Consider the following 13,368-nt stretch of genomic DNA (forward strand, 5'->3'; position numbering starts at 1 on the left):
CAGTTTCCCCTTTGTTAGTTAGAGGCGAATCCAGTTCCCCTCTTTGTCCCAAATTGTAGACTTTGTCCCAAATTGTAGACTTTATTCAAAACAGACAAAGCAGCTCCAATGCCATGTATGTGTACTTTCAAACCTAAAGTAGGAGTTCTCCTCCAGGGGTGATCTAATCCCTCTATTTGATGTCATAGAGAAACAAGCTCTAGTTTCCCTCCCCCTTGCTATACTAGCCATAATTTCCCTTTGATTTTCATTTTATCCTAAATCTAAGAAGCTTCTAGAAACATTGTGCTAAATACATGGATACATAAAAAAATACTGTTGATATAGCATGGGCCATAGATTTTGCTGCCATATAATTGAAAACAATATTCCCTCTTAAAGGGGACATTTGGCAATGTCCATTTTAGTATCACTAAAATAGGTACTTGACAATCTGTAGTTGGTCCTATTTGTCTTGAGTTTACAACAAATTCCCATGAATAAAAAGAAATTACAAGTGTAATTGTACACTAAATTGAGATTCCATTGAAATACAACTTGTAATATAGTAATACTCACATAGAGATGAAATGCTTCACCTGAGCCAATTAACAAGATAGGGTACTGCCTGTCAATATTAATTCTCCTCCTTTTCGATTATGTTTCCATTTGATATGGAAATACCCAACCCTGAGTTTGTAGCCTGGAGGTAGTCTAGTATTTAGAGTTTGTGCATAATAAGCAGAAGGTACATGAGCAGAGTATGGCGACACTTCTGAGGTTTTGTTCTGTGTTTAAACATTGAGTATATTTTACTTTAATACCATTGATTCACTTGTCAAAATTACTCCTACCAGCTGTGTGAACAACACCCATTACTCCATTAGCTTCAAGACTGTGGCTTTCAGACTTGCACCTTTTCTCTACACTCAGATATGTGAAGTGTTTTTGTTGTTTTCTTTTCATAACCTGAATTAATAAATAAGTCCATGAATATTTTCATTTGTTCATTGATGATATGAATTTCTTCTATAGCTTCTTTATTTACTATACTTCATCTAACATGTTAGTCTTTTCTAAAAATTCCTAATACTTACTTTATCTCAATATTGATTCATCTTTTTACATTTTTAAGATGCAGTTGAAATTCTGCATGGGTATAATAGGGCAATAAATCTCTTTATTTAATGACTTTTGAAATTAAACTCTAATTAAAATTATTATATTAGTAAAATATGCATATAAAATATAGCATTAAAAACTGACAGGTAAGCAAGAATCTGGAAGAAAATAATTATGAGACATACATATGATAAATGACATGTTCCAAAATACACCAAGAGAAACTGGATCCTGAAAATAACACAGTGAATGAACCAATCACAAAAGTTGCAAAATTCGAACTGACATTTCACAAAAGGAAATGTAATAATGTCTGATACACACATAGAAAGATGATCATAGAAAGATGATCAGAGTTACTCGTTATTAGAAAAATGCAAATTTAAAATCACAGTGAAATATTATTTCATACATAATGGGATGAGTATAATTAAAAAGGCAGACCATAAAAATTTTACATTGAGGATGTAGAAATGAGAATACTGATATATTCATGATGCAAATATAAAAGGGCATAATTAAATTGGAAGACGAGTCTCAGTTCTTTATTTTGTTGCTACTTATTAATTCTATGTAAAAATCACTTAAAATTCTAGGTATTTCATGCCTTTGCTTTCCCTGAAAACCTTTATTACTTGGACATGATCAGTTTTTAATTTTTTCATATTTACTGCATTGTACTTAATCGATGCTAACAGAAAATCAGATGTGAATTATAAATAATGCTTTGTAAATAATTTTAAGATATTTGAAGATAGTAAAATTGAACAAAATAAGATATGACTATTAATTCAATGTGTGAAACATGTATGTCTGTCTTTTAATAAAGACAGTATTAGTTACTTCTAAATCCCAAAGTTGTATGATAAATAAAGTAATAGGTATATTATGGATATTCTTTCATAGCATTTAAATTTTTAAAAGTTGCCTGACTTAAAATTGTATATTGTGATGAATAGAGATTACAATGCAAATTATATTTGATCAAAAAATTTTTAATTTACAATTGAGAATGTGGTATCTTAAAATGAGAAAAAAAAATCCATTTTAGAGGTTTGCTTTGCAAACAGGTAAGGTGGTAAGGTATGGGAGAACTTAATAAAAAAAAGTTACACAAAGACATTAGCAGGTGCATTTCTTTATTTAAGTAGCACTGTATTTCCCATGTAACTCTTTACACCGAAGTCCCCAAGGACTATTTGTCATACTGACACAGAAAGAAGAGTAAGTGAAAAGCAAGAAGTAGCTGGTGAGGACATTCATGACCTAAGTGCAGCATTATTTTGGACATAGAATTAAGCATGTCATGGAAATATTTTTTTTCCTGAAAATTCTCATAAAAGTCTAAAGTCTCAGCTTCATTTCTATCACTAAGAAAAACCCAAATTAACCTACTCTCCTAATAGAATAATATTTTTCAGTTCAGAGCAGGCCAAGAGATGACCTAATAAAATATTTAGGAACAATCTGCTGTTGTCTAGCTATGCCATTCTTCTCAGTGTGAAGGATTGATTATTGCTTTAATGTTTCATGTCGAGGGTCATATACACAGGTCAGGGGGCACACAGAAAGATAAGACAGTGATGTATTAACCCAAAGTAGTGGATGGCTGTGTGGTCACGAGAGCAAGGGCAAATAATTACAACTGAGGAAAGAAGGGAAAGATTGGTGTCTGTGTAGATATTGGCCCCAAGGTGAGAGGAAAGGGCAAAGGCAAACAGACCAAATGAGGTTGTAAACCAGAATTAGACACAGGTAGAGAATTCCTGGCAGGATGACAATAAATGTTTTATACTAGAAGCTGTATTTTGTGACATGACAGCAGTCTACTAGCTTAAGAAAGAGTGTAGTGCCCAGTAAGAATCCTCTTTGTTAGAGCTATGTGCACAAGTTCATTACCTGATTAATTTTCCTCTATGACTATTCTTAGCTGGTATAAATTTGGTTAGTAGTTATCTCAGTTGTGTTGTAGATCAGTATTTTTGCCTTGTTTGTACTTAACCTGCCTATGTAGATGGTGGCTGGCATTTTTGTGTACATACCTAAGGGACTTCTCAATATGCATTCTTATACCTTGCAATCTATTTCCATTTCAGGCTGGATAGTTTCAGAAAGTACAGTCTCACTACATGGTTTGAGAAATGGCTGTAGGAAACAACACTCAACGCAGTTACTCCATCATCCCATGTTTTATATTCGTTGAGGTAAGTATATTTTTAAAGCTATGAACAAGTTGTAATAGCAAATTTCATTCCAAAGACATGTATTCTCTCATGAAAGTATTTAATCTCATGATTGGGTCAAATTCTGATGGCACAAATAGAGAATCAATAATTTAAAACAATGTTTATTAAATAAGAAACCATAAATAAAAAGGTTTGGGAACTGTGTCTTCCAGACACAGAGTACTCGTTTTATTCTGTTTCTTTTATTTTCAATGATCCTGTTAATATATTAGCTATGAAAGTGAATGCAGGCCTTTAATTAAATTCCCCTTTAAAAATCAATATCCTTTTCCAGAAATTCAATAAGGTAGGCAGTTTACCAATGTTGCTAGTTTGTGGTCTTTTTGTCTCTGAAAACTGTGGATAGAAAAAATAGATTTGACCATTTCCATTAGGCATTTTCCCCTATGTTAGGAAAGCTTGTATGATGAAATGCTCTTTCTATAGTGCATCTCTGTGAGTTGCTCCACTATCTCTCCTGCATCTGTTTTGTTAGCTTCCAATGTCCTTCCTCATAGCCATTTCCTAGACAGAGCAAGCTTCCAATGTCCTTCCTCATAGCCATTTCCTAGACAGAGCATTTGCTATGGAGGAGACAAAGACACTGACATTTGGGAAAGTTGGTGATCTTATTACCAACAGTCTACTCCCCAAGTTATCTGAAATTAAAGTGTTGATTTGCCAACCACATTATTTATTGCTTCGATCTTATGGAAATAGGTCATCTAAGGAACTATTTTATCATAAACATAAAGCTTAGGTTATGAAGTGTAAAGAGCTGAAAAGTGCCTGAGCATCTTTTGGAAGGACATCCAGTGAATACTGTGATCCACCCCAAGTTTATTACTTAAAGTTTTTATATACAAAAATCAAAAGGGGGAGGGGACAAAACCCCCTTTACCAATGATACAAGGAACAAATGGATGTAATTACCTCTTCAGTACCTGAAACATCAAGTAACCATTTCCTGAACTAAGTATTCTGTATATACAAGACATCCAGTGACCACATCTTAGGACAAACATCCTCCAGTAGCCTTACCTTAGAGCAGACATCCTGCTGTTTGACTTTGAAAGAGCAAGAGTGGGTTTAAACTCTCTGACCTTAAGTCAAGATGGCGGAGTCAATTCTGTGGGCTCCCACTGATGATCTATTCATTATCTGTGAAAACAGGCACTTAGTTAAGTTAAATTACTACCTACAGCAAATACAAACTTTCAGTAACTATGAGGCTTTTTCCTTTAATTTGTCTGCTTTTGTTTTGTACACAGAATCTCCCTTTTTTAGTTCAGGCTTCCCTGACTTCATGGGAATCCTCCTACTTTAGCCTTGTGAATACCATTAAGGGCAAGGGTGACCACACCTACATAGTATTATTTTCATATGCAGCCTATGAATCATAGTGACTTTTTAAGTCTATTTTGATGTGTGTCTTTTATCTGGTGGTCATTTAGGGACAGCTTAGTATTGCGTGGTAGTTTATTCTCTGGTTGATATTGTGAAGCAGCTTGCTTGCATTGCAGAAACTAATGGATTAAACGAGAAAGTGAAAGTGTGATAGATTTAATTAAGCTAAAATTCTGGAAGCATAAACAAAGAATTCATCTTTATAACATGCATATATTGCCTAATCTGCTTCACAATGTCATGGACATCAGTCAGATAGCATCAACACAGCATGAATTGTGGATGCAACTTCTTCTTCATCTTCCTCCTCCTCTTCTTCCTCCTCTTCTTGAAATTGTAATGGATGGCAGGGGAATGTAAAGAGAATGTCATTTCCTTTGTAAGTGTCTCTTTTTTGTTATGAGAAAAATAAAATGTATAGCATTCTAGAGAATGCTGGAGAAATAAGTCACTTGTCATCATCTTTTTCCTTCCAGCACACTTTTATTTTAGACCCCCACCTGAATCAAACAAGAACCAATCCTTGAAGTAATGGATAATTTATTGCTAGAAACTGTTCTTTCTGACAATCCTTAGATCTCTAATGTGTGAATGATGAGCTTGTCTGGGGAGCAAAAGCTAGAGAGATTAATTAATCTGTATGTCACTCACCTTGATGCTGAAATAAATATGAGTATGAGAGCCTGGGAGAGGACAGATAGTTTATTCTTTTTCTTGCTGCATTGCCATTGTTATTTTGTAATAGAGTTCAAGACATATCACTAACATCTCTTCAGAATAGGTTTGGGAGGGAAGCAAAATAGAACTTATTAAAAAATAAGAGAAAGAAAGTGAACCCGAAGGTGGCCTCCATAGTCTCATCTATTTCATTCATTTAAAAATGAATCATTTTTCTGTATTTCTTCCAAGCACTGCAACAAGAGTATTAGAAGATGTAGCCCAGAATAATCACATTAAAATTTCAGTTGCATCAATGACTGTTGGTTTTTAATTAGAAAAGACATTAAACACAAGAAAACAAATTCTTAAAGCCACTATCAAGAATAAATCCTATACTTTCACCATATTTACTTCAATTTTTTTTGGGGAATTCTGTTGTTGTTACATTTTTGCTTTACTTTTCTCCCCAAGGAAAGTAAAATGCTGCATGTATTCCCAAAATTCTACAACATGGAATATTATTCATGTGTACCTTTGTATTGTTAAGCAAAACATAATTTCCCTTCCTTTCTCCAGTCCCTCTCTCAAACTCCTTCCTTGCTCCCCTTCTCAAATTGATAGCCTCTTTTTCCATGATTATTATTGTTACATACACACATGTGCATGTGTGTGCAAATATATAAATACAGCATTATGAGTCCGTTTTTGTTGCTTGTGTATGAATTCCCTCAGGCTGACCATATTGTACTGAAGAACCAGTTCATCGTGGAGAGAGACTAATTCTCCTCTATAGCATACTGTTTTCAAGGCAAAGAGCAATTCTTCTGATTAAGGCTGGGGGTAGCATTTTTCTGTGACTATAAAAATAAATATTTAGAACTGGGATCTATATGTAAAATAAAAATAAAAAATAAATTAATAAAAAAGTAGAAGCTAAGACCCACATGTGAGAGAAAAACATATGGTAACTGTCTCTCTGAGTCTTAGATAATTCCCTTAATACAGTGATTTTCAGATCCATCTATTTTCTTGAAATTTTCATAATTTCCCCTTTCTTCGATGCTGAATACAATCTTACTGTGTATAGGTACCACATTTTCATTATTCACCTGTTGGCAGGCATCTAAACTGATTCCACAGCCTAGCCATTTTGAATAGAGCAATAACAAGCATAGACACACCAGTATCTCTGTGGTAGGCTACAGAGCCCTTCGGGTATGTGCCAATGTAACATGGTAACTCTATTTTTTCAATATTTGAGAAATTTTCACACCTATTTCTATAACAGTGGCCCCTGTTTATATTCATGGTAGCTGGGAACAGGAAATGCTCTTCCCCAACCTCCCGCCCACCTTTGTTGTCGTTTGTTTCTTGGACCATTCTGACTGGGGTGAGACAGAATCTCAAATTAGTTGCAATTTGCAAAATCTCCTACATTTAAAAATAAAGGTCATACTTTAACATCCAAATAAATAAATAAATAAATAAATAAATAAATATTTAGAAGGTAGGTTGACTTCATGTCAATTTAGCTAGCAACAGTAGTAGGTCCTCTCTATTCAACTATGAGAATTTTACTGGATTTATAGTGAATTTTCTCAGAGACCAATTAATTACTCTCATAGCAGTCATGCCACTCTTGCATCAGTGAGTACATCTTGCCCAGCAGATTGGTATTAGTTTGTAACGTTTGCATCTAGGTAAGCCCATTAGCCCCTTTCTCCTATGGCAGCCTGTATATCAACATCTGCATTATGAAACTTAACCAGCAGGAAGGAAGCTTTAGTTCAAACCTAGATTGGTTTCTATAGAACTTGCAACCAGGGTGTATAATGTCTTCAGCAATATGAGCTTATCAACTATTTCTGGTAAACAACCAACACAAGTGACAAGAGTATTGTGTGCACCTGTAGGTCTCCATAATCAACAATACCTGAGGAGGTATTGAACACCTGGTACCAGAGCAGCATTACCAGATAGCCATGATTTTATCCTTCTAACATATTTGTTTACACATGTACTTTTATATTTGGATCACAAAGTATCAGGTTTCCATTTGGTTATTTCATTCAGCCTTCATTTCAGTTCACTTTATCTCCCTTAATATGCCCCATCCCTGCTTAAACCATTCCATTGCGGTATTAGCCTCTCTCCTTTCACATCATATATATTCTATTACCTGCCTCCATTAAGGCATTCTCTACCCCAGTGGTCCTTTTCTAGTGTCATGGCTTCTACAGATACTCTAGGCTAAAAACATTTTAATTATCTATTCATCAGCTGATGGAAATATAGACTAGTCCTGTTTCCTAGGTATTGTTCAGTGATGAACATGGATGAGCAAATGTTCCTGTAGCAGTCTACAGAGTCCTTTGGGTATATTCCAGGGAAGGTATAGCTTGGACAAAGAGTAGTTCCACTTCTACCTTTGGGAAGACCCTCCACAGTGATTTCCATACTGACTGCAACAGTGAACAGGGTTCCTCTTTCCCCACATCCATGCCATCGTTTGCTGTCATTTGATCCACTGATGATTCCATTGTGCTCTGGGTGAGATGGGATTTCAAACTAGTTTCTCTGAATTTGACTTCATATTGTGATACCTAAGGAATGGTGACTTTACTTGGCATCAAGTTTCCACGGCTGGAACAGTCACCACAATTCTACCCCTTCTTACTACCTGACTCTATTGCAGCTTTAAACACCTTCAGTTTTGCTCTTCTCAATAAGTGGTCCACTTTTTCTTATCAGTTGATTGCAGTATTGCCCCTCTTTCCTAGGTGTGCTTCAGTTTCTAAGTTTGAATTTCTACTATTATTTGTTTTGCATTTTCAATATGAGTGATATATAGCTATTTCATTCTGACTGAAGTGCACTCTTCTGGAGGGAGGAGGATGGCTCCTGAGACTCAAGAAAGAAAGAAAAATGACAAGATTTAGGAAGTTCTTGAAACTTAACAAGGTTCACAAGGTTCATACTCAAGATTATAAAAGCAATAAAACAATTTCTGAGGAGAAGAAATTATTCTCATTGCTGATACAGATCATGCAGGGGAGATAGCACTCATGAGTCATCAACCATGCCTGAATGGGTTTTTTGGTGATTTACCTGCCTTCACATCACCTATAAGTAACCCCAGTAAATTCACTGACTCACTAAGTTAGAATGGAGTAATTTCTTTTTTAAAGTTTAATTACATATATATATATATATATATATATATATATAAATTAGAAACAATCTTATTTTACATATCAATCACCAGTTCCCTCTCCCTCCCATCCACCCATGCCCTGCACCATTCCTCCCCATCCCACTCTTCATCTACTGCCCAGGGAGGGTGAGGCCTTCCATGGGGGATCATCAAAGTCTGTCACATCATTTGGGGCAGGGTCTAGGCCCTCCCCCATGTATCTAGGCTGAGAGAGTATCCCTCCATAGGGAATGGGTTCCCAAAGTCCATTCGTTCACTGGGGATAAATACTGGTTCCACTGCCAAAGGCACCATAGATTGCCCAGGCCTCCCAACTGACACCCATGTTCAGGGGACCTGGTTTGGTCCCATGCTGGTTCCCCAGCTTCAGACTGTGGTCCATGAGCTTCTACTTGGTCAGGTCAGCTATTTCTGTGGACTTCCCCAGCATGTTTCTGACCCGACCCCTGCTCATCACTCCTCTCTCTCTACAACTGGCCTCCAGGATTTCAGCTCAGTGCCCAGCTATAGGTCTCTGCTTCTGCTTCCATTAGCCACTGGATGAAGGCTCTAGGGTGGTATTCAAGGAAGAAATCAATCTCATTATAGAAAAAAGGTCATTTAAGGTAGCCTTTCCATTATTGCTTAGATTGTTTAGCTGGGGTCATCCTTGTAGATCTCTGGACATTTCCTTAGTGCCAGATTTTTCTTTAAACCTATAATTGGTTCCCTCTTTTAAGGCATCTTTTTTTCTTGCTCTCCTATATTATTTTTCTGACTCCAATCTTCCTGAACCCTCATTTTCTCCTCCCTACCCCACCCCCAGTCTTCTCGCCTTCTCTTTCTCCTCCCTGCATTCCCCTCCCCCTATGCTTCCAATTTGCTCAGGAGCTCTTGTCCCTTTACCCTTCCCTTCTCTGGGGGCCACATATGTCTCTCTTAGGATCTTCTTTGTTTCCTAGCTTCTCTGGAGATGTGGATTCTTGACCGGTAATCCTTTGCTAATATTCATATATGAGTGAGTACATATCATGCTTATCTTTCTGTGACTGGGTTACCTCACTCAGGATGGTTTCTAGTTCCATCCATTTGCCTACAAATTTCAAGATTTCATTGTAGTTTTTTCCACTGAGTAGTATTTCATTGTATAAAGGCCCTACATTTTCTTTATCCATTCTTCAGTTGAGGGTCATCTAGGTTGTTTCCAGGTTCTGGTTATTACAAATAATGGTGCTATGAACATAGTTGAACAGATGTCCTTGCTGTATGAATGCGCATCTTTTGGGTATATACCTAAGAGTGTAATTGCTGCATCTTGAGGTAGACTGATTCCCATTTTCTCAAGAAACTGCCAGCCATATGATTTCCAAAGTTACTATACAAGCAGGAGCTTGCTTTGGACTTACTCCAGGGAAAAGCCATAGGGAGCTGCCTGGTGAAGTCAGGAGCAGCATTGCCATTGATAGTTCTGGAATTGTACAAGAAAATGAGAAGGGGCAGGGTTTGTAGTGTCACAAGAGCATATATAGAAATTAATGATTGAACTTCAGGGAGAAGCAGAGCATTAAAGGAAAACGGGGTAGGTTGAAATACATGATGTAAGAAGGACAAGATAGGGCATTCCGGAACCCAAGACCTTGAAGGCTGGACATGTAGAATGAATCCTTTGCAATTTCTCAGTGCCAGCAGGTCTTGTCTCTGACCAGAGGATCGGAAACTGAAAGGCTGACAAGTGGATAATGATCATGGAGTCTAGAATGTACAGATTTTAGCACTAATGAGAGAGAAATACAGAGTCCCTGAAATTACAAGATGATCCATTGTGAATTCAATAGACTTTAGCTTTTCACTGATGTAATTATGTAGAATAAGCAAAAAACTAGCAAATGCTGGACTGGACAAAAGAATACATATGGAATAGGAGCGAGAACCTTCCTTTTAACAAGAGGCATAGACATTCTCAGCTTTGTTTCTGTGCCTTGTAGTCAATATTATTTCTAGAAGTCAAGAAACAGGACTTAGGACATAACATATAACAAATTTAAATTGTGACAAAGGAGTCAGGAGTCTTTCTGTGTTCCAAATTCCTACTCAGTGTGTTCTCTTCTGTACTGCCTTACTACATGCTACTTTCCTTATGTTATTTCAGCATCACATTCCATACTTGAGAATCTGTAAAAGATCTTTTTCCTAAGGGAATACCCTCCAATTGGTTTCCCAAGAGTCTGAACAATAGCAGTGTGTACTGTTTATGGTCTCCCATGCTCCCTGCAAAAGCAGATGTATTTTTTCAAAAATGTTAGTTGTACTCTCATAGGCATGTCCTTCTTCAGCTTGGGAAAGTTTTCTTCAATGATTTTGTTGAATATGTTTTCTGCACCTTTGAGCTGGGCTTCTTCTCCTTCTTCTATGCCTATTATTCTTAGGTTTGGTCTTCTCATGGTGTCCCACATTTCCTGAATGTTTTGTGTTAAGGATTTGTTGGATTTAAGATTTTCTTTGGTTGATGAATCTATTTCCTCTACTTTATCTTCAGCGCCTGATATTCTCTTGTTTCATAGAAAAAGGATCATTTTGAACAAATTTCTCCACATACAAATTGATTCTTCTAAGGACAGCGTTAATATATTCTCTTTAAAACTGTGAATAAATCACCCCACCAAATTTATTTTAAATGTATTTGTGCTGAGGCCAGAACTCTATATGGAAGCATGCTTCCTCAGAAGGTAATTATGGGGGGCTAAAAACCTTTACATAATGAATTCATCAAGGCTTGACATGTATGCAAGTGAGAGGGTTGGTTTTGTTTTGTTTTGTTTCATTTTGATAGCAGATTATACTCAGAACTTTTATTGCCTGTGTTTTACAATTCATTTTTTCTCAGATTGAACCTAGTCTCCTGGGTGATAATGATGAACCACATCCTGGGGATAAAGAACATGATGTTCAGCCAGAACTTGATGATTCTGAGTATCTTCCTCCAGGGCAAAAGATGAAGAACACCACATTACTTTTGAACACCAAGTGTTGTCAACACTCCCATTGTCTTAAGTGCCCCAGGTTATGAAAGAAGGATGCCTCCTCACTAGCCTTCCTAGCCTGCAATTCCAGCTGCTTACATTTAGCCCTGTTAAGTATTTGTGTCTGAGGTTCACATTTTTACCCTTTTAGAGTTCTATATCAAAATCATATTGAAATTTTGTATCCAATTTTTATAAAACCTTACTGGTTCCAGCTTATGGGGAAGTATTAAAATCTTACCCTCATCTACAGTATAATGGGAAAACTTACATTGTTATGAAGGTTTTTTGTTTGTTTGTTAGTTTGTTTTTAGCTTCAAGTCCTGCCTCTATCATTGTTGCTAATCGAAAATTGAGTTTGTCGCTTAAGATTTCAACTACTTTGTTAACTAGGAAGGACTAGAACTGCATCATGGGAGGTTTTGAAAAATTAATGAGGTGAGGCACCTGAGCATTCTTGCTAAGTAATACATACTTTACAAAAATAATTTTAAAGTAACAGTTCTGACACAAAGATGAAAGTGAGCCAACTGTACACTCGTACCTGCACAAGCATACGTGCACAACACACACACACGAACAGACACACATGAACATATATGAAACCCAAACACTGACAGAAGAGACAGCCTCTGGGTAGTTTAATCCCCTGATATAAGAACTTTCGGCTTAAGTGGTTTTAGGAAAAAACTTCAAGGATTTACTAGATAACAGTACAATAAAACATGTGACTTTTAAATTACAATGACAACTATTAATGACAAAATACTTTTTGCCTGTATTTTCCTCTGTAAACATCATTTGATTGGTGTTTTCAGTGCAATCAATATTTGGTTGTCTATTTTTTCAAGTACCATGGTCCCCAGGCTAGTGTTAGAGACAGATTGGCATCCTTGTCTTCAGATCTCCTTCAGGTGAGTGAGAGCCCCTCTGCTCTTCAGCATTGAGTTTCTAGAAGCAAAATGCTCAGGGACCCAGGTCCCATTTAAAATAAGTTCTCACAAAGCAAGACAAGTGAGGACTAACAAGACGATCTTGTCCTGATGCCAAGGGACCATGAGAGAAGGAAATAGACTTGGAAGGAGTCAGTTAATTTGATCTGAAATTAAAGACGTAGGATAGGGAATCTGCTTTTCTGCTTTTCTACATTGCTTTGCGATCTTCTCCTGATTTCCTCAAAATGTCAGTTCTCTTCCTGCAACTTGCACTTTCAGAGAGAATAAAAATCCAATACAACTCTTGGGGAGGTGTATGTTTCTACAAAGTATAAAATAATGCCTGAAACCTCACAAGTAATATAGAGGAGGATGGGGAAGGAATGAGCAAAGTAAGCATGGCTGTGCTCTTTCCTACATGTTAATGAAACAAACAATTCCCTTCAGACATCTGCTCCTTCAAATAACAGACACCGGTGTTCTGCCATCAAATACATCATATTTCAAAGTCTGCTTCTATAAAACCTCATCTTTAAAAACATCAGTAGGACAATATTGATCCTATGTAACAGCAATTTCTCTTCTATATTTTAAGTTTCAGATGAAAAATGTGACAATGTGACAGAGAAGTCAACTGAATTGTCCAAGGCAACCCAGCTAATGAATGGTATTGAAGTTGGGAGTTTTACAGTAGAAACTATTCTTCACTTCCACTGTGTATATATTGACATCACTGTTACACTGAATAGGTGAATTTTCTCCAGGGGGGGGGACTAATTAGACAGAAAGCCCTTGTTGATGTTTTCAGAGGCCAGAATGAAGACACA

The 13,368-nt window shown here is 36.6% G+C and overlaps 2 protein-coding genes across 2 annotated transcripts in view; one reads left to right on the top strand and one right to left on the bottom strand.

Moving 5' to 3' along the window:
• LOC127224676 (bile acid-CoA:amino acid N-acyltransferase) overlaps positions 1-13,368 on the bottom strand; it is a 1,166,658-nt gene that overhangs the window by 987,740 nt on the left and 165,550 nt on the right. The gene's annotated exons all lie outside the window — the stretch shown is intronic.
• Positions 1-13,368, top strand: part of Plppr1 (phospholipid phosphatase related 1) — a 255,617-nt gene that overhangs the window by 131,462 nt on the left and 110,787 nt on the right. Inside the window, exon 2 of the mRNA XM_051187785.1 lies at positions 3,198-3,305. Within this exon, the coding sequence (XP_051043742.1) occupies positions 3,243-3,305 (63 nt within the window). The 5' untranslated portion in view covers positions 3,198-3,242. The remainder of the gene's footprint in view (positions 1-3,197; positions 3,306-13,368) is intronic.

The sequence above is a fragment of the Phodopus roborovskii genome, unplaced genomic scaffold (assembly GCF_943737965.1).
Source record: "Phodopus roborovskii unplaced genomic scaffold, PHOROB, whole genome shotgun sequence".
Taxonomy (NCBI): Eukaryota; Metazoa; Chordata; class Mammalia; order Rodentia; family Cricetidae; genus Phodopus; species Phodopus roborovskii.